Genomic DNA, 22221 nt, shown 5'->3' with positions numbered 1-22221 from the left:
GGTCTTTTGTATTTCCATACAAATTGTGAAATTTTTCGTTCTAGTTCTGTGAAAAATGCCATTGGTAGTTTCATAGGGATTGCAATGAATCTGTAGATTGCTTTGGGTAGTATAGTCATTTTCACAATGTTGATTCTTCCATTCCAAGAACATGGTATATCACTCCATCTGTTTGTGTCATCTCTAATTTCTTTCAACAATGTCTTAAAGTTTTCTGCATACAGGTCTTTTGTCTCCTTAGGTAGGTTTATTCCTAGGTATTTTATTCTTTTTGTTGCAATGGTAAATGGGAGTGTTTCCTCAATTTCTCTTTCACATTTTTCATCCTTAGTGTTAGGAATGCAAGAGATTTCTGTGCATTAATTTTGTATCCTGCTACTTTACCAAATTCATTGATTAGCTCTAGTAGTTTTCTGGTAGCATCTTTGGGATTCTCTATGTACAGTATCATGTCATCTGCAAACAGTGACAGCTTTACTTCTTCTTTTCCGATTTGGATTCCTTTTATTTATTTTTCTTCTCTGATTGCTGTGGCTAAAACTTCCAAAACTATGTTGAATACTAGTGGTGAGAGTGGACAATCTTGTCTTTTTCCTGATCTTAGAGGAAATGGTTTCAGTTTTTCACCAATGAGAACGATGTTGGCTGTGGGTTTGTCATATATGGCCTTTATTATGTTGAGGTAAGTTCCCACTATGCCTGCTCCTGGAGGGTTTTTATCATAAATGGGTGTTGAATTTTATCAAAAGCTTTTTCTTCATCTATTTAGATGATCATATGGTTTTTATCCTTCAATTTGTTAATATGGTGTATCACACTGACTGATTTGTGTATATTGAGGAATCCTTGCATTCCTGGGATAACCCCACTTGATCATGGTATATGATCCTTTTAATGTGCTGTTGGATTCTGTTTGCTAGTATTTTGTTGAGGATTTTTGCATCTATGTTCATCAGTGATATTGGCCTGTAGTTTTCTTTCTTTGTGACATCTTTGTCTGGTTTTGGTATCAGGGTGATGGTGGCCTTGTAGAATGAGTTTGGGAGTGTTCCTCCCTCTGGTATATTTTGGAAGAGTTTGAGAAGGATAGGTGTTAGCTATTCTCTAAATGTTTGATAGAATTCGCCTGTGAAGCCATCTGGTCCTGGGCTTTTGTTTGTTGGAAGATTTTAAATCACAGTTTCACTTTCAGTGCTTATCATTTATCTGTTTATATTTTCTTTTTCTTCCTGGTTCAGTCTTGGAAGGTTGTGCTTTTCTAAGAATGTGTCCATTTCTTCCTGGTTGTCCATTTTATTGGCATAGAGTTGCTTATAGTAATCTCTCATGATCCGTTATATTTCTGCAGTGTCAGTTGTTACTTCTCCTTTTTCCTTTCTAATTTCCTTTCTAAAGGGAGAAGATTTAAGTCTTCTCCCTTTTTTTCTTGATGAATCTGGCTAATGGTTTATCAATTTTGTTTATCTTCTCAAAGAACCAGCTTTTATTTTTATTCATCTTTGCTATCATTTCCTTCTTTTTCATTTATTTCTGATCTGATCTTTATGATTTCTTTCCTTCTGCTAACTTTGGGGGTTTTTTGTTCTTCTTTCTCTAATTGCTTTAGATGTAAGGTTAGTTTGTTTATTTGAGATATTTCTTGTTTCTTGAGGTAGGATTGTATTGCTATAAACTTCCCTGTTAGAATTCCTTTTGCTGCATCCCGTAGGTTTTGGGTCATCATGGTTTCATTGTCATTTGTTTCTAGGTATTTTTTTACTTCCCCTTTGATTCTTCAGTGATCTCTTTGTTATTTAGTACTGTATTGTTTAGCCTCCATGTGTTTGTATTTTTACAGATTTTTTCCTGTAATTGTTATCTAGTCTCACAGTGTTGTGTTTGGAAAAGATACTTGATATGATTTCAATCTTCTTAAATTTTCCAAGGCTTGATTTGTGACCCAAGATATTGTCTATCCTGGAGAATGTGCCATGAGCACTTGAGAAGAAAGTGTATTCTGTTGTTTTTGGATGGAATGTCCTATAAATATCAATTAAGTCCATCTTGTTTAATGTATCATTTAAAACTTGTGTTTCCTCATTTATTTTCATTTTGGATGATCTGTCCATTGGTGAAAGTGAGGTGTTAAAGTCCCCTGCTATGATTGTGTTACTGTTGATTTCCCCTTTTATGGCTGTTAGCATTAGCCTTATGTATTGAGGTGCTCGTATGTTGGGTGCATAAATATTTACAATTGTTATATCTTCTTCTTGGATCGATCCCTTGATCATTATGTAGTGTCCTTCTTTGTCTCTTGTAATAGTCTTTATTTTAAGGTCTGTTTTGTCTGATATGAGAAGTGCTACTCCAGCTTTCTTTTGATTTCCATTTGCATGGAATATTTTTTCCATCCCCTCACTTTCTGTCTGTATGTGTCCCTAGGGCTGAAGTGGGTCTCTTGTAAACAGGATAGTAATGAGCTAATGGAACACTGTAAATAAAGGGGATCTTTGGGAGGGAGTTTAGTGTGATGCATAAGACTGTGGGCATTGGTGTCAGAGCTGTCTGGGTTTGTATTCCTGTTCTACCTCTTATTAACTGTGTGATATTGAGCTGATTACTTAAACTCTCTGTGCCTCAGTTTCATTATTTGTATAATGTAGTGCAATAACTCATATATATGGTGTGTCTATCTGTAGACTTTGAGCCCTTCATGGCCAGGACTACTTCTTCATCATCATCTTAACTATTACCATGTTATTATTTGCACTTACCAAGTGCTCAATATGACCCAGAGCCCATGCTAAATTCTTCTTTTTTTTTTTTGCGGTACGCGGGCCTCTCACTGTTTTGGCCTCTCCCGTTGCGGAGCACAGGCTCCAGACGTGCAGGCTTAGCGGTCATGGATCACGGGCCCAGCAGCTCCGCGGCATGTAGGCTCTTCCCGGACCGGGGCACGAACCCCTGTCCGCTGCATCGGCAGGCGGACTCCCAACCACTGCGCCACCAGGGAAGCCCCATGCTAAATTCTTTACCCACGTTATCTAATTTAATCTTCAACAAACTTTTAAGGTAGATACTATCATTTTCCTAATTTTTTAGCTTCACATTTTTCTCATCAAACCCAGTTCTTTATTCAGAGCACTTATCATAATGTGTAATTATTTTATATTCATTTGTATTTTAATATCTCCCTCCTGCACTATGTTGTTAGCTTCATATGACCGAGGATGAGGCCAGTTTGACTCACAACAATGTTGTCTTCAATATCTAGAATGATGCATGACACATAGAATATGTTCAATGAACTTACACTAAATATGAAAGGAAGGCTGGAAGGCAGGCTGGCAAATAGAGGAAAAAAGAAAAGAGCAAAATAATGATCACATTACAGTTACTAAGTAGTAGAGCTAGACTGTGGTACAGAGCCATCTGACTCCCAAAACCATGCTCCTGATCACTAGGCAAGATTACTTCCTACTCTTGAGAGACTTTCAACAGATGTTTGTTGACAAAATCCTCTCCTAAACTTTGTACAATACTGTGTAATAAAGTTATAGCAAGCATAAAAACCAATGGATGTAAAACTGAACAAAAGAAAGAAAAATTATAGGGGAGTAAACTGTCAGAGAAGAAGAGTTTATGTCTTAATAAAATATATTTGGCAAGATGGCACCAACATATTGAACTTGTTTCAAAGGAAATAAGGGAAACATTTGAAATAATTAACTCCACTACAGGATGAGGTGTATCACAGAATGTGTGTGTGTGTGTGTGTGTATTGTCTTCAAGATCAAATAACTTTGACAGTAATTGACTACTTAATCAGTGAAGCATAAACAGTGTAAAAATAAACAGATGGCAGTAGTGATTTGATAGTTATGGGGTGATACCAGCTTAAAGTGGATTTCACTTTCCAATGTTTTATTTTTTTCGTGCTAATGAACTCTTGTTCCAAAGTGCCATATCTCCAATCAGTTTACCTAGAGGGCACTCATTTACAGCCACTCTACAACTTGATGTCTTGAGGAGTTGCCACACAAGCAGAACAATAGAACCAGCATAGCAGGACATGATCTACAGACTTGGGTGAGGTATTCTGAATACCATTTGACAACCACTGGCACTTACCTTCTGAATATTCTTGGCTGTTGCCAGTGAATATAGGACTCATGGGAAAATGAGCAATTTCTTCCTTTAGTGACGTAGGACTACTTTTATAAAACACCTAAAGAAATTGTTAGATGTGCATTTTTAGTCTGAAAAGTGAATCAGGACTTAACTTTTCCACCATTAAGTGATAATTCGTAACAGATGTTTAGCACAGCATGTTTTGCTAGTACAGACCTTAAATCCAGATTGCTGCCAGAGATGATCATCTGGGATTTCTCTTTGAAAGTAAAAATTTACAAGCTTGCTTATATATATGACTGTGCCTATATGGGGAAAAGATTATAGCTAATAAAATCAAACTGAATTATTAGTTGGGTGCATCTATCCCTGGTTATAACTCTAAATAAATTTCTACATATAAATTCAGTTGTCCTGGAGAGTGAATCAGTTTAGCAATTATACCATCCCCTTTAAGATGGCATCCCAATTTATCGTTCTGAAAAGGTATACAAATAATAAATGAGTGTCATTGCATAGATTGCTTATTGTGCCCCAAATCAATGTAAGTTGATTTTCTTTATTCATTCATTCAAATATTTCTTGAATACCTACTTCATACCAGACACTAAACTAAGAAATGGGGAAACAAAGATGCCTAAAACCCAGTCCCTGAGCTAAAGGAGCATGTAGGCTAGCAGAAGAGAGACATGTATCCAATAACTATAATTCAAGGCAGTCAATGGTAAATGTTCAGTTGTTCTTGCTTCCTGGAATGCTCCTCAACCCTAATCCTCCATTCACCACCTAGAGGAAAATCCTATCCCTCCTTAAAGATTCACTTCAAATGATTCTTTGCCAGTGAAGGCTTCCCTGACTATTCCTCATCTCCTCCACCTCTCAACCCCAAACACATATGTCCAGACCCATTACAGAGATTTCATTACTCCTTCTCTGTTCCCATAGCACTTTCCTCATAGTTTTTTTACAGTACTTATTATAATGATTTGTATTTAGTTGTTTATATGTCATGCCTCTCATTGTATTGTGAGTTCTTCCAGAACAGTAAATGAATTTTGTTCATCTCTATATTCCTAGTCACTAGCACAGAACGTGGCATATACTAAGACTCAGTAAAAGTTTGGTTTGGGGAGAAGTGAGAGAATAAACAAAGATGAAAATCAAATTCTACATAAAATATTATGAGAACACATAGGAAGGAGTAATTAATTCCAGTGAGGTAGCTTCACAGACAAGGTGGCATTTGAGACGACCCTTGAAAAATGAGTAGGACTTGACAGGTGGAGATGGGTGTTGGGGGAAGGGAGGGTGATGAGAAGGGCATTTAAAGCAGAACTCCTTAAGGATTTAAGAACCGAGTTCATTGTAGCGAAATAATGCTGTTAATTAGCATGTTCCTTATCTGTTCATTGTAAACAAGCCTAATAGGAACTCTACTTGCTAACATTTTAACAAGCACTGTGAATTAATATATAGTTTGAAAATAGTGATACTATGTTGTCCTTTAAAAAAACTGATAATTTAGATCATTCTCTCCCCCACCCCCACCAAATTAGTCCAGAGTTTGGCTAGGTACATTGTAAATTCTTAATCTTTGATCTCAAAATTCTTTATTGAGAATAATTCCTAATTCTCTTATATATTTCCCATGCCTGCAGAGCCAGTGAGTAGCCAGACTGTTGCAAAAAATTATTTTTAGCATTGGGGACCAGTCCTTCTAAACCTGTTTCCTCTAAGAGTCATTCTCCAGCCAGCAGAGAAAATCAAAGTGCATACTCAGTAACATCCTAAAGGTCCCTTCCAGCTATAACATTGTCTAAAACTTGTCTCCCTAGTTGGGGATTGGGAGTCAAGATGAACCTAATAATCATTATATAAACTCTTGACCCAAAGGATATTTGATGCCCCATGTTTGTTTTCTTGATAATATTTACAAGAGGCTATTTCTAGCCTTCTTGTATGCGTTCTCAGAGACCACTGGAAACTGGGTGTGAGGACTAGAGCTCCTACAGACAGAGAAATCACCAGTTCTGAAATGTGATTTCTGACTGCGGTAACAAATGCTTAGGGCCATCAATCACTCTGTGTGTGTGGCGGGGGGGTGGTTTATGGAGGGGAAGCATAGGCAATTTCGCAGTATAGGAGAATAATAAAAACTAATATTTCAGAAATAATGTTTTTGGCCATTTGCATTTTCTTGTAATGACCAATCAGTGACCAAAATAGCACTTGTATAAATAACCCAGCCAAGGATCATCCCTCATATTGCCAGGTTGGAAGGATGTGATGGACGGATGTTAGCAAGCTACTATTAGAATAGAGTTGCCTTTGGGGGTGTAATTGGCAGGAGTGCATACTGGGAGGTAGGAGGAAAGCAATGGAAAGTTTTTTTTTAATGGCTATCAGTAGTCAGAGGGAAATTTACCAAAATAAAAGACTTTTTGTGCTCAGATGACTTACGACTATATCTCTCCCAACTGTGCAATATATACATGCACATGCATGTATAACCTGCTTCAACGTCTTTGCTTATGTCATCCCTGCTCTGGAATGTCTTAGCCCCTCTTCTTTACCTATTTAATAACTACCCATAATTCAAGACATACGCTATAGAAATCTTTCTTTCAAATCCTGTCTTCTCCACAAAGCCTCATTCCTTAAACTCCAATAACATTCCTAGTCTATACTCTTTGAGTCTTTCATTGTTTCCTAATTGTTTATTTGGAGATACTAAAGCATGGTGCCTAAAAGTACACATTCTGTGTGACCTTGGACTATATATGTAACCCTTCAAAGCCTCTCATCTATTAAATGGAGATATAAAGAGCCCCTATCTCATAGGGTTGTTTTGAAAGTTAAATGAAAATAATGCATGCCAAGAGCTTTACCTAGCATATGGCAAATGTTCAATAGTTAGTGGTAGTAATGGATGGAGGTGGTGAGAGTAGTGATAATAATAATCATCATCACCATCATCATCGGTCTCTTCAGTTAGATTGTATAACCTTTGAAGGCAGGGACTATGTCTCCTATCTGCTTGTACTCTGCTATCCTAACCCCCCAAATACTCAATTGGTTAAATTGATATTTGTTGATCATGTGTCCAACTAAAAAGTACCACCTCAAAGATATGAAATTCCATCAGGAATACAATTTTTCCTTTTCATTGCTACTATGGAAACCCCTTTTGGATGTTTTTTCTTGGTTTGCATGCATGAGTAGTTTGGATGAAAGCTGCTGAAGTAATCATATGCAACTAGACTATGAGAAGAATGGGAAACATCTTAATCATCCCAAGCTCCTGTGGTGTGTACACTTGAAAAAAAAAACTCGGAAAACTATAAAATTCTGATGAAAAAAAAGCCAAAGAAGAACTAAATAAATAGATATTTCATGTTCACGGATAGGAAGACTCAATATTGTCAAGATGTCAATTTTTCCCAACTTGATTCAATCAAAGTCCAAGCAAGTTATTTTGTGGATATAAAAAAAAAACTGATTCTAAACTTTACGGAGAGGCAAAAGACCCAGAGTAGCCAACACAATATTGAAGAAGAAGAACAAAGTTGGAAGGCTGATGCCTCCCAACTTGAAGACTGACTGTAAAGCTATAGTAATCAAGACAGTGTGGTACTGGTGAAAGAATAGACAAATAGATCAGTGGAACAGAAGAGAGAGCCCATAAATAGACCCACATAAATAGAGTCAACAGATCTTTGACGAAGGAGCAAAGGCAATACAATGGAGCAAAGATAGTCTCTTCAACAAATGTGCTGGAACAACTGGACAACCACATGCAAAAAAATGAATCTAGACACAGATTTTATACCCATCAAAAAATTAGCTCAGGGCTTCCCTGGTGGCGCAGTGGTTGAGAGTCCGCCTGCTGATGCAGGGGACACGGGTTCGTGCCCCAGTCCGGGAAGATCCCACATGCCGTGGAGCGGCTGGGCCCGTGGGCCATGGCCGCTGAGCCTGCGCATCCAGAGCTTGTGCGCTGCAACGGGAGAGGCAACAGCAGTGAGAGGTCCACATACCACCAAAAAAAAAAAATTAGCTCAAAATGGATCATAGACCTAAATGTGAAATACAAAACTGTAAAACTCCTAAAAGACAACATAAGAGAAAACCTAGATGACTTTGGATATGGCAATAACTTTTTAAATATAACACCAAAGTTATGATCCATGAAAGAAATTATTGGTAAACTAGACTTCATTAAAATTAGAAAACTTTGTGAAAGACAATGTCAAGAGAATGAGAAGACAAGACATAGACTTGAAGAAAATATTTACAAAATACACATCTGATAAAGGACTGTTATCTAAAATACACAGAGAACTCTTAAAACTCAACAATAGTAAAACAAACAACCTGATTGAAAAATGGGCCAGTGACTAACAGACACCTCACCAAAGAAGATATATGGATGGTAAATAAGCATATGAGAAGATGCTCCACATCATATGTCATCAGGGCAATGCAAATTAAAACAACAATGAAATACCACTACAAACCTATTAGAATGACCAAAATCCAGAACACTGACAACACTAAATACTGGTGAGGATGTGGATCAACAGGAGCTCTCATTTACTGGAGGTGGGAATGCAAACTTGTGCAGCCACTTTGGAAGCCAGGTTGACAGCTTCTTACAAAACTAAATATGCTCTTACCATACAATCCAGTGATTGCAGTCCTTGGTATTTACCCAGAGGAACTGAAAACTTATGTTCACACAAAACGTGCACAGAAATGTTTATAGCAGTTTTATTCATAATTGCCAAAACTTTGAAGTAACCACAATGTCCTTCAGTACGTGAAAAGATAAAGTGTGGTATATCCAGACAATGGAGTATTATTCAGCAAAAAAAAAAGGAATGAGCTATGGAGCCATGAAAAGACATGGAGGAAACTTAAATGTATATGACTAAGAGAAAAAAGCCGATCTGAAAAGGCTGCATACTGTATGATTCCAACTATATGACATTCTAGAAAAGGCAAAACTATGGAGACAGTAAAAGATCAGTGGTTGCTGGGGTTGGGGGAGGGGAGAAGGATGAATAAGTAGAGCACAAAGGAATTTTAGGGCAGTGAAAATACTCTGTATGATACTACAATGATGGATACATGTCACTATACATTTTTCAAAGCCTGTAGAATGTAAAACACCAAAGTGAAACCTAATGTAAACTATGGCTTTTCGATGATTATGATGCATCAGTGTAGGTTCATCAGTTGTAACAAATGAACCACTCTGGTGAGAGATGTTGATAATAGGGGAGGCTATGCATGTGGGAGGGTGGGTGTATATGTGAAATCTCTGTACTTTCCCCTCAATTTTGCTGTGAACCTAGAACTACTCTAAAAAATAGTTTTCATTGACTTTAAAACAAGGAGGAAGGAAGGAAGGGAGGGAGGGAGGGAGGAAAGAAGGGAGGGAGGGAGGGAGGAAGGAAAAAAAGAAAAGGGAGGGAGGGAGGGAGGGGAGTGGGGTGAGAGAGAGAGGGAGAGAGAGAAAGAAAGAAACACTGAAATGCCATCTGGTAAAGGGCTTTCAAATTCTATAACTTCCTGCCAGTTCGAGCTGTATTGTTTTAACCCTTGTAAAGAGCTGAAATTAAGGCTGTGTCCACCACTTGTCCATCAGTCCATTTCTGTAAAGAGTTGCCAGAGTTTACATTGATAAGTGAACTAGATACTGAAACCTTAATACAACAAATTATTTTGCTTGTCATTTCTTCTTAGCTGATAATAGTAGAACTCTGAATGTGGATTCCACTGCAATGACACTACCCATGTCTGATCCAACTGCATGGGCCACAGCAATGAATAATCTCGGAATGGCACCGCTGGGAATTGCCGGACAACCAATTTTACCTGGTATGCTATTTTTAATCACCTCACAAGTGTTTCTTTTTATTGACCATATGGACATAAATATAACAATATGACACAACTTATTTTGAAGTTGACATTTATCAGATTCTGCCTAGAGTGTGCATTTTTGTAATATGAGCTTTATAGGCTGGGTGGCCTGTAGTTACTAGTATAGTCCCTATTGCACTATGGGCAAGCTGGGGGTATATCTGATGCAGGATATGGTCACTGAATATTTAACTCATTGGAATAAAAGTACAGCAGGATTTGGCAAAGAATTACAAAGTTTGTCTAATTTTATACATTTCTTAGAGGAAACAAATAAACGTGGAGCTAGAATGAGAACTGACTTAGATATCCCAAAAATCTTAGGTTCCTAGAGGGAAGGACAGGAGATAGCGGGGAACATCCCAAAGACTATTGTTAACATTGAATAACTGTTCATATTTTTTAGAACAAAGTAACCTGTAAGAGAATGGGCATGGTATACTAACTCCATCTCCACTAAAGATAAAATCAGAAGAAAAATGCCATGTCATCTGAAGGGCTTAGTTTAGACACAGAAAAGCTTCCTGGACTATCAGAGCCATTAACCATAAAAATAGGTTTGTGAATGTGCCTTGGGCAACTCAAATTTTTTATCGCTCTGCATATGACCTTAAATGACCATGAAAGTATTGTGAGTATTGATTTGGGGGGTTACAAAGGAATTTTAGCAAGTAGGCAAATTTGCAAATATAAAATCATGAATAATGATATAAATGTTATAAAATAATTATAAATTTGATCAAAAAATGGGTTTATGAAGACATTAGGGAATTGTCATATCAGGAAGCCTGGGGTGCTTTTTAAACATCCTAAACATTAATCTCCCAGATTCACTTGTTATCCTACTTAAAAGCATGACAGGACCAAGACAATCTAGGCCAATCTAGGACCTTGCTACTCAAGTGTGGTCTGCATAACCTGGGAGCTGTTAAGAATCCCAGAATCTCAGGCCACAGCCCAGACCTACTGAATCAAAGCTGCATTTTAACATGATCCCCATGTGATTCATAAGCACATTAAAGTTGCGAAACAGATCTAGAGTGATGCCACTTAGGGTTGTTGTGAGAATTAAATTGTGCTTAGTAAAATTCCTGGCACATAGTTAGTGCTCAAAAATGTTGGCTATTAAAATACTTTAAAAATCATTATTAATATATTTCTCATAAACATTTCCAAAGGGTGTAATTTTTTTATTTCATTTTTCTTCATTATTTTATTATAATAGAATTTAAACTAAAATCTTATATATTATTTTATAGCTTTATATAGAGTGGTCCTGAATCACAATCACAATCACTCTAGACTATCTCTTATAGTCTAGAGTGACTAGATTATCTGATTTGGCTTAAATATTACCAATTTATGGAAGACTGAACTGTATGGGTATATGTCCCAGAAAAAATCTTGAGGCCAGACCTACTCTGTTACTAAGAGGACTAAATGTTAGCTTAGATTATTTGTAAATTACCACATTTAAACATAACTCTATGCTCACAAAGTAATCTTCAGTGCTTTGCCACCCATCTATAATGTGGAACAAAAAAAGGCCTAACATTGAGAGTAAAAAATCATCCAGGCCATCGTTACAGGCCCAAAGCTGTGCTAGGGTCAATATCAGGCCTAGAAAATTGGGGTAGGTTTTCATAACAGTAGCTCAGAGGGCTATTTCTGTAGAGACAGTAACTTGCTTAGTACAGGCCTCAAAGACAAACTGCTCGGGTTAAATCCTGGCTCTGCCACTTGCTAGCTATGTGACCTTGAGCAAGTTACTTGACCTATCTGTACCTCAGTTTTCTCATCTGTGAATTGGGGATGGTTATAGTATCTACCTCATAGGATTGCTGTGAATGTTAAATAATATACTTAGCACAATGCTTGGTATATAATAAGCACTCAGTGAAGGTTAACTGGTGCCATTATTATTGCTATTAGTCATATTACATGTTATTTAAGGTAAAGGAAATACTAACATACTTCCTTCAAATAGCTGCTAAGCTGCCATTTAGACTGAAAGTACTTGGGTACTAGGCAGCCAGTGTCAGCGCTAATCACATCCACCCCAACTAGACATTTGAAACCTCAAGAGTGATTTTAATTTCTACTTCAAGCCCCTTTGCCTTCCTCTTGTTTTCTTAAGGACTATGAAGAAATGGCTTCTCATGGTCCCCTTCAACCCTGTGACTCAGGGATCATTTAGCTATGCTCCAAAGAAAGTTACTTGGGTTTTTGGAAACCTGGTCTTAGAAATACTGATATTTAGTTCTCTTAAAACTAATAATAATAATAATAAATTTTAAAAATAAAAAAAATTTAAAAAACTACTCCTCCCCGATAAAAAAGGGCTTCCCTGGTGGCGCAGTGGTTGGGAGTCCGCCTGCCGACGTAGAGGACGCGGGTTCGTGCCCCGGTCTGGGAGGATCCCACGTGCAGCGGAGCGGCTGGGCCCGTGAGCCATGGCCGCTGGGACTGCGCGTCCGGAGCCTGTGCTCCGCGGGAGAGGCCACAACAGTGAGAGGCCCGCATACCGCAAAAAAAAAAGTATACAGGGCAATAGCACTAGGCTGAGACATACTTTGTAAAGCTATGTGTAAAATCACTTCAGTTGTATGTGAAATGATTTTTCTCCTCTCCATATTATTTTAGGGAAGCAATTTACTCATCAGATTAGAACATGGGTTCTGGATATAGACTGCCTGGGTTCAAATAAATCCCTGCTCTGACATTAAGTAGCTGTGTAACCTTTGGCAATTTACTTAACCTCTCTATGCCTCAGTTTCTTCATTTGTAAAACAGAGATAATAATAGCACCTATGACATAGCATTGTTATGAGGATTAATGAGTTAATACATGTAAAGTCTTAGAATGATGCCTGACTCACAGTAATTCCTCAGTGAACTCAGCTATGATTATTATTATTTCAAGTTCACATCTGATATATGGCTCACAAAAAGTTGAATTATGGCTTATTTCTATTCTTAACAACAATGAAGTATAATGAATGCAGGGACAAATTTTTCCCTGGAGAAGAACTGGACAATGGCAGGTGAAGAGAACAGTGTGTGTCTGACAATGCTGGTGACTGCTCCCTGTAAGTCTGGTGGGGGGTGTCCAGAGAAGCAGAAAGTTGGCTCCACACGCCAATGCTGCTTACCCTTCTTCTTGCTAGAGTCTGGGAAACAGGGGGCCTGCCACCTTTTTATGTAATGTTTTAACTGAATGGGATAAAACATCCCCCTAATCCTCTTCCTACTGCCCCAAATTCCTTAAAATGGAAAAGGAAGCAAAGGAGCCACATGGAACTCTTTCCTGAGGTCACCCATTGATGGCTTAGTAATTTAGCTACTTTTCTGCCCCTTAGAAGGTTTCCTTCTTAGCCGGCAGAGTTTTTCTTTGTCCTGTCTCATTTGGCCTATCTGTGACAACAGAAAAGGCTTTTGGCATTGATGAAAAACAAATGATACATAAGCTTCCTTGACTTCCCCCAGAGAGCTCAAATCCATACTGTCATGGATGCTGAATCTCTTAGACACATACTTGTCATCTGGGCAGTGTCTAGCTTATTATATTCCTTGAGCATGGAGCAGAGACTGGCCATCTCTGGGGTTTGGTGTAGAGCTCCCTTTCATCTAACATGGTGTTTTTTGTACAGCTGCTGTTCAATAAAGTTAATCCACAGTGATGGCAGATTTGAAGGTCCCCTCTGGCCGGCACCTGTCTTTCTTGAAAGATTATTTGCTTCTCCAAGCTCGTCAAATAAGACTAATGTTAGTTTTCACATGAAGGGAGGCACCAAAAAGAGTCAGGCCGCCTTTGGAGCATTGTTCTGCCCATCATTCCAGATGAATCCAAGAATGGGCCGATTAAAGGGTACTCAGTGAATACTGTGTGCTGCTTCCTTTACTTTCCCCTAAATTAAAATATCCTTAGCATCCAAGTGTGGAGCCTGTGAAGTCCCAAAGAAGAAGTGTCCCTCATTATGGTGTCTCCACTGTATTGACTATGCCTCCTCCATAATGAGAGATGTTGGAAAATATGACTCATGGCCCTTATTCCCAGAGCAAGACGCTGCCCACCTATGAGAATTGTCATTCTTAAGGAGGCAGTTCTCACTGGATGCAGCAGGCAAACTCTGATGAGAACAGAAAGAAAGAATGAAGATGTGTGACACATGATAGGCCACTGTTCTTCAAGCTCCTCAAGGAGGCCCGGACTTGGGTTTCTATTATTTTAATATCTTCCACAAATAGAATATGCTTTCAGTGGCAGATAATGTTGAGATCCTGAGAAAGGAGAGCACTGTTCATCATCATGGTGGACACTTCACCAAGAGCCGATAATATATAAACCACTGTACCAAATAGAACTAATGTCTCTCCAAATCAAGCTTGAATCCTACCAAGTGATGGAACTCTCAAGATTCCCCCATGGAAACTATTATGAAGAGTCCAGTAGAGTGAGGTGGTTTATTTATTCATTCATACAAGGAATATTTACTGAGGCCTGCTGTAAGCAAGATACTGTGAGGAGCCCTGGGGATAAATCAGTGAACAAAAAAGAGAAAGATTCCTTCCCTCATAGTGACTAGAGTATTTTTAGAACCCCCATATTTTATCCCTAATAAAACCTGTTCTCATTTGAGCTGCCTCTTGACCCTCAACAACTCAAAGACTTCCTAAACATTTTGTTCCTTTGTGCTTTTATTCACCCATCCATGAATTTAAATATATTGAGCTAGGTCAAGGGGATACCAAGTGGGCCTTCAAGCTCAGAATCCAGTGGCAGAGGCAGCAAAGTCCATATCACTACACTACAATGTAGCAAGTGTCACAGTAGATACATGTAGAAAAGTATTGTTTAGCCATAGTAGATACATGTAGAAAAGTATTGTTTTAGCCAGGGTAGGATGGAGGGGGTGCTAGGTGGGTAGTGGTGATCAGGGAAGGTTTGACAGAAGTGGCAACATTTGAGCTCAGTGTCCAGGGATATATAAGAAAGTGTCAGATGGAAAAAAGGAACTAAGAACAGCCTAAACAGAGGAAGTGGTACACCAACGACCGGAAGGTATGCAAGACTATACAGTGTGGGGGAAATGGTTAAATACTGAGCTGATTTACATCACCCCATTCCACAAAATATTTGAGGCAGCTTATAAGAAAGATTACAGTAAAAGAAAAAAATTACAAGTAAAATAAACCATCATCTGGGAAAATATAAATGAGAATAGAAGGGGAAGCCCCGGTAGGGAGGTTAATTAGAATTGAGATATGTAGGTTATAGGATCCCACCCAGTTTCTAAAGGTGAACTGCACTTGTGACCAGGTAGCCAAAACAAAAAGGGAAACCTGATCAGTTATATAATTTGCATTTTCCCTGAAGAGAAAATATACCAGTCCTCAGCAGAAGTCAAACTTTTCATGGCCCTTAACACTTGTGTGTGTTTGACACTTTAGCTCTGAAAGACTTTTTTCATAGGGATCTTGATACATAAGGGTGCACACTAAGTGAGGTAGTTGAGTCATCTCCAAACACTGGGCTGGGGCCCAGGACCAGTTGATATTGCTTTCTCTCATCCACTGCAAAATGTAGAAACTAAGAATATAGTGAATTTTTCATGAAGCTAAATTTGCTCAATTGAAAGGACTGTTCTTTATTTGGAGATTATAGATTTCCTATATTTTTGGTTTTGAAATGTTCTGTCTTTTGTGAATTGCATGAATGGTATGTGGTTAATTTTTGTTACTTTTTTCCATGTCTTAGCAAATTAAGAGGTTGGCAACCTTAAATATATATATGTATATATATATTTCTTATTCATCTCTAAAATCCAGAAATCTAGGAACCAAAGATGTAGTGTGAAATGTCCTCCCTAATGCCTTTCCAAAGGTGTTCACAGAATCCCTAGATGAGAGTCAGGGGCATGACCCTGAATCTGTCAAATGTTCTAACAAGGCAAGAACACAAAGAACAAAATAGGGAGGAATAGGGGGAAGGTGGACTAGATATATAGATATTTGCAAAAACTTATACTAATGAAATAAAGCTTCATTGGTTGAAATTTGGGATCAAAGTTGATATTTATTAGGGAGAGTCTTTATGAGCTGAAATTATGCCACATAACCCACCCAAGCCCAGCTTGCTGCCTCGTTTGTCATTGTACATGAACCAGGCCCTACCCCAACTTTCCAAATGACCTGAAACAAGGGTTTTGATGATCTTCTGGAGAAGCAAGACAGATTTTGGTACAATTTGAGAGTCATTGTGCAAAAATTTAGAAACTTGTGCTCTGTTTCCAAGAGGGCTTGTGGTAAGTCCAAGGTCATCTCACAGCTCAGCCAAGCTCTCCTTAGAAATCTGTGTTCCCTCTTCAGGTTGGCTGCCTGAAAAGTCTTTTCAAGATCTGTGTAGAGAGGAGGCAGCCAGGACTGTAGTGAGTTCAAATTTCTCAATACCCAGGCATAATTCTTAATTTTCCAATGAATTTTATAGGAACTCTAAAGAAATAGCAATAATGTACCAGAAATGTATACCTGAATTGGAATCATAACTTTCTATAAAATAGCTTAATTATGCATATATAATTAGATCCTATTTGGAACATTTATTTTAGACTAATCCATAGTTGCATTTCAGTGGTTTTACTGTGAATACAAACTACCTCCTGGTGATCAAGGGTCTCTGGAATACCTAAAAGATTGGAAATGCCTTTAATGGACCTGGGCGGGGGACTTGGATGGGGAGAAGTCACTAAGTGTAAGCAGAGGCTTTCTGAGGGTATGAAGAGGACTCCAGCCAACCAGAACCAGGTCCAGTTCTGAAAAGGCAAGCAGGATAGTAAATATGTCAGCTCCTATATCTGCCTATCTCCAGTTCATACATTGCCACAATTCCAACTTCTCCTGTGAGTCAAAGTTGAGACTTCAGATTTAGAACAGAGGGCTCTAAATTATCTAATGCTGTGACAACACATATATTGAATATCTCAACAGGAAGTTCTGGCTGTAGAGATAAGCAATCCTATGGTAGCCTTTTGGACAGGAACATTTGAAGGACTCTACAGGTTGAGTAGGTAGATAACAGAGCTTAGTCTGACAAGAAGGATCTTTTTTTCCTGTGGACCCATGGACTTTGTGAGAAGCAGAGTAGAGTAATGATTGAGAGCATAACTAGTAAAAGCCACCTACTGTGTGGCCTTACTGTGTTATCTCTGTAAGCTTCAATTTCCTCATCTGTAAAATAGGGAATAATAATATTGGTCATTCCTTAGGATTGTTCTGAAGTTTAAATGAGATGATGTGTATAAAACCTGAAAATTCATATACACCTGATCAATGGGTAGTAGTATTATGGACAGCATCCTCTTCCCCTGCCACAAAAGTAGATGTTGCTGTCTATAGGAAGAAAGCCATCGTGAACTGGCCTGCCAGAAAATATCAAGGGTTGAACCATAAAATTGGCATATGTGGTGTCTTTGTCAGGCATTAAAGATGGGCAACCTCTAAGGTTTCTAGTGTTTTGTAGACATCTGTAGTCTTTGTACATCTGGTAGTGTGTTGTCATCTGGCATTGTTCCAACTGGTCCTTCTACACAGCAATAGTACAGTGACAGCTATTGCTCAAAGACAGTGGCTGTGGGGCCCTGCTGGATCCCAAAGCACCTTTTCAATAATCGGAAAAATAATGTCAGTCTAGTTAGGTGCTTAGTGTACTTTCTATTTTAATTACTTGAAAATAGCTAACTCTATTAACCAATCACACCCCACTCCTCAGACGTGCTGCATATTCTGCTTACCTATTGCTGTATGACAAACACATTATAACTTAGTGGCTTAAGACACAATGACTTTACTATATTTTAAGATTTTTCTGGATAAAGAGTTTAAGCAGGACTCAAATGGGCAATCCACCTGTTCCACATGGTATCAACTGGGATGCCTCAGCTGTGGTGGGATAGTCTGGAGGTTCCAATACAATTTTATTCATACTCATGGCACCTTGGCAGGGACAGATAAAACACTGGGCTCAGCTGGATCCCTCCCTTTCCATTTACACTAAGGCCCTCTCCACATGGTCTCTCCAGCATGGTAGTCAGACATGTTACATTGTGACTAAAGCTCCCATAGCAAGTGTTCCCAGAGACAAGTGGAAATTTTATCTCTCTTAAGGCCTGGCCCTGAAAACAGGCACAACATCCCTTCTGCTGTATTCTATTGGTCAAAGTGGTTCTAGAGCCCTTCCAGGTCCTCAAGGGGATGGGGCATAGACCGCACCTCTTGACAGGAGGGGAAACAAAGAATTCGTATCCACCTTTAATCCACCACACTTGCAAAAAAGAATTATATAGAAGCATTTTGTTATTCGTCTGCCATGTTTTTCAGCATACCTGTTTCACCTTATACCTGTAATTAAATTAATTCATTAAAACAATTGCCATACTACATTGAGAGGCAGTGCAGTGGTTAAAAGCATTAGAGTTAAACTAACCTGGATTTGAATCCTAGGTCTTGCCTAGGTTATTGGCTGTGGAATCTTGGGCAAGTAACTAAACCCTTCTGAGCCCCAGTTTCTTTATCTATAAAATGAAGGATAATAACAGTACCTAGCCCACTGGTCTTTTGGAATGAGATTATATAAAATGCTTAAGCACAGTCCCTAGCACAATGGAAGCACCCAATAAACAATTATAGTGATGATAATAATAATTGATGATAAAGCATTATAATTGTTTGCATGGCTGTTCCCAAACTGTACTCTGAAGTCGAGGATTTTATCTTATTCCTTCAACCCCAACACCTGCAGAGGGGCTGGCATCAAAATACGGAAGGACATACAAATGGTTAGACATATGGATGACTGGACAAATGACATTTTCCTCCATTGTAGCTCCCTGGCTCAGATGTATACAGAGAATAGAGGATGATAATATTGCTAGATAACTACTCTATGTTGAATTAAGTGCAAGTTGCTAGGCAGCAGGAAGACTTAAGGCTACACTGAAACATTACTTAAAATCATATAATAGAGATGTAATAGAGCTGCAACTCAGAGGAGCAAGGTGGCGCAACTGAAAAATAGCATTTGCAGCATTTCCAGTAAGCTGGGAGTTTGGAATGTACATGAATCAAAAGACGGAATACAAACCAACATCTTATGTCATTTCCATCAATGGCAGTGCCAAGAGTAAAGAAGGCAGTAGGGAAAAGGCGTTAGAAGAAGAGATGGTGGTAAAAGCAAAACAGAACAGGATATTTATTGTGAAAGGACTTTAGGGGAATACCCTGGCCTTTTCCACAACCCTTTTTAAAAATATTTATTTACTGGGGCTTCCCTGGTGGCGCAGTGGTTGAGAGTCCGCCTGCCGATACAGGGGACGCGGGTTTGTGCCCCGGTCCGGGAGGATCCCACATGCCGCGGAGTGGCTGGGCCCGTGAGCCATGGCCGCTGAGCCTGCACGTCCGGAGCCTGTGCTCCGGCAACGGGAGAGGCCACAACAGTGAGAGGCCCGTGTACTAAAAAAAAAAAAAAAAAAAGATCCTAAATAAATAGATAAATACATAAATAAATAAATAAATATATAAAAAACAAAAAAAATCATAAATAAATAAATAAATATATAAAAACAAAAAAAGATCCTAAATAGATAAATACATATATATATGTATACATATATATATATATATATATATATATATATATATATATACACACTTTTTTTTTTTTTTTTTTTTTTTGCGGTACACGGGCCTCTCACTGTTGTGGCCTCTCCCGTTGCCGGAGCACAGGCTCCGGACGTGCAGGCTCAGCGGCCATGGCTCAACGGGCCCAGCCGCTCCACGGCATGTGGGATCCTCCCGGACCGGGGCACGAACCCGCGTCCCCTGCATCGGCAGGCAGACTCTCAACCACTGCTCCACCAGGGAAGCCCCGGATCTTTCTTTTTAGTTGCGGCATGCGGACTTCTTAGTTGCAGCATGCAATCTCTTAGTTGCGGCATGTGGACTTCTTAGTCGCAGCGTGCATGTGGGATCTAGTTCCCCAACCAGGGATCAAACCCTGGCCCCCTGCATTGGGAGCATGGAGTCTTACCCACTGGGCCACCAGTGAAGTCCCTCCACAACCCTTTTATAAAATGATTTCAAATCTCCTTCAGAAGTTTAAATTCCTAACATAAGTGGTAATACTATGTACATGTTGGCTGTACTCTTCAAGCCAGAATAGGGCCTGAAAAAGGGAGAGAATTTCTCTGGTGTTCTATTCCCAGTGTATTTTAGTGTTGGACTTCTTTGATTTTTTTCAGATTCTGCAATACTTGTATAAGGCCCATGATTTCAAATGGTTATTTTCTTGGTTGGTATTGGAAATTCAAGTCTACTTTGGTTTTAATGGTTGAAGATAAACAAAAGAAATAATCAATGTGATAGGAGCCCTTGAAATGTCATGTACAATGTACATCCTGCCCTCTAGCAAGCCTTGCTAGGCAGTGTAGCCTATGGAACTCTTGGCATATTGAATGCAAAGAAGAAAGGGAGTTTATCTACTCTGGCTTTAGCCATATGTCATGAATACACTTGCTTTTAAATGAATTTCATAAAATATTAATGTAATCATACCAAACAGCACAGTGGTGAGTACATCAGTCAGGAGTTATATTTATCCTGTGTATTTGTTTTTTGTTTGTCTCCATTTATTAGTAGACAGTACATGGAGACAGGCATTTCTTTCTCAGTCGAAGTGGCAGAACTTGTTTAATGAACTGATGTTTCTGTAATCTGTGGTAAGGTAGAGTTGTGAGTGACAGAACTATATGAATAACAATGAGGAGGCAGGCAGAACAATAAAAGGAAGACAAACATTTCAGTGGGGGGCGGAAATAGATGGGATTGTTTAGTTGGCACACAATCTAATCTGATCTTTTCCTACTGAAAATTAACAGTTTGTAAATGGGGGAGATAATTTTAACAATTTTTCCAAAACCTTATACACAAGGAATCAAATTTTCCAAAGACATAAATGGCATTCTTAGCCACAGTGCTGTCATTCTACAGCATAGGAACACAGAGTGTCAGGGCTCCTAAGTTCTCCAAGATGGAAAAAAAGACCTGGACGCCCTGTCCCCCTGCACAGAGCCTGACATATAGGAAGCTATCACAAATGTTTGTGGGATGTGGAAGTGAATGCCTGAATAAGTGAATATATTAGTGTGTGGACGCATGTTTTGAATGGAAGGAAGGAAACTTACCTATCAGGACCACCATGTATCATGCCAGAGGTTTTCATATCTGTTCTGTCCTTTCATCCTTTGAGCTAAATGTCATTATTTATCCCTACTTTTACCAAAAAGGAGATGGAGGCACACAGATATTAAGAAACATCCCTCAAGGTCATATAACTAGCATGTGGAGGAGAGTAGAGAGATGAGAGTCACAGGGAGGAAGGGAAGGAGTGTGTGTGTGTGTGCACGCACAGGCATGTATGAATACTTGCATGTTGGGTGAGATAACATATGAGGGCTAAAAGTAAATTTGTTTTCAGAAAAATAAAATTTCCTCTTAGAAGAAAATTCTTTCTTCCTAAACATGTTCAAGGTCTTGGCATCTCAGCATGACAGGCATGTGGGAGGATGCGGAATGCCCTAGCTCTCTTGGACTGGCTTGCAATGGGAGGTGCTCATGTGCCACCCACCTGCCTATCTGCCCAGTCACAAGACTCCCTCCTTCTGGGCCTATCGTACTTGAAGTCCTGCTTCTGTATGAACCACAGGTTCTTCCCACTATTTAGATACACCTCCTTCAACATCTTAGAGAACCACCCAGGGGGGGTCAGAGCCACCTTGAGGACATACTTAAAGGCACTGTCCCTTGGGCCTGAGTGGTGAGCAGGGTAAAGTCTGGGGGAGTAGGACCTGCTACTGCTACCATGACTACCCCTACATTATCAGAACTCCTTATGCAATATTTTCTTTGTTTGCAATACACTGTGCATTCTATAACAGAGGGCAGGGGTGAGAGGTTCTCTCAAAGAACATGCATTTTGTTATAGAGACAAAATTTAAACAATGAAATCAGTACCGCCTTTAGACCCAGGTAAGCGGGGCCCCTGCCGTGGGCCCTCACATCAGGGGACCCCGAGCTTTGGAATGACTGTCCAGATATTTTCTAAGTCCCTCTCCAGAGCTGAGGACTGGC

At 39.1% G+C, this 22221-nt stretch overlaps 1 protein-coding gene across 9 annotated transcripts in view; it reads left to right on the top strand.

Moving 5' to 3' along the window:
- The window catches only part of ENOX2 (ecto-NOX disulfide-thiol exchanger 2), a 303972-nt gene that overhangs the window by 206288 nt on the left and 75463 nt on the right, over positions 1-22221 (top strand). For all 9 annotated transcript variants that reach the window (XM_049704374.1, XM_049704376.1, XM_049704372.1 and 6 more), the window contains one exon: positions 9859-9993. In XM_049704374.1, the coding sequence (XP_049560331.1) occupies positions 9859-9993 (135 nt within the window). The remainder of the gene's footprint in view (positions 1-9858; positions 9994-22221) is intronic.

This window comes from Orcinus orca, chromosome X (genome assembly GCF_937001465.1).
Source record: "Orcinus orca chromosome X, mOrcOrc1.1, whole genome shotgun sequence".
Classification (NCBI taxonomy): Eukaryota; Metazoa; Chordata; class Mammalia; order Artiodactyla; family Delphinidae; genus Orcinus; species Orcinus orca.
Note: the sequence above shows the minus strand (reverse complement) of the source record. Positions and strands in the feature narration are given on the sequence as shown.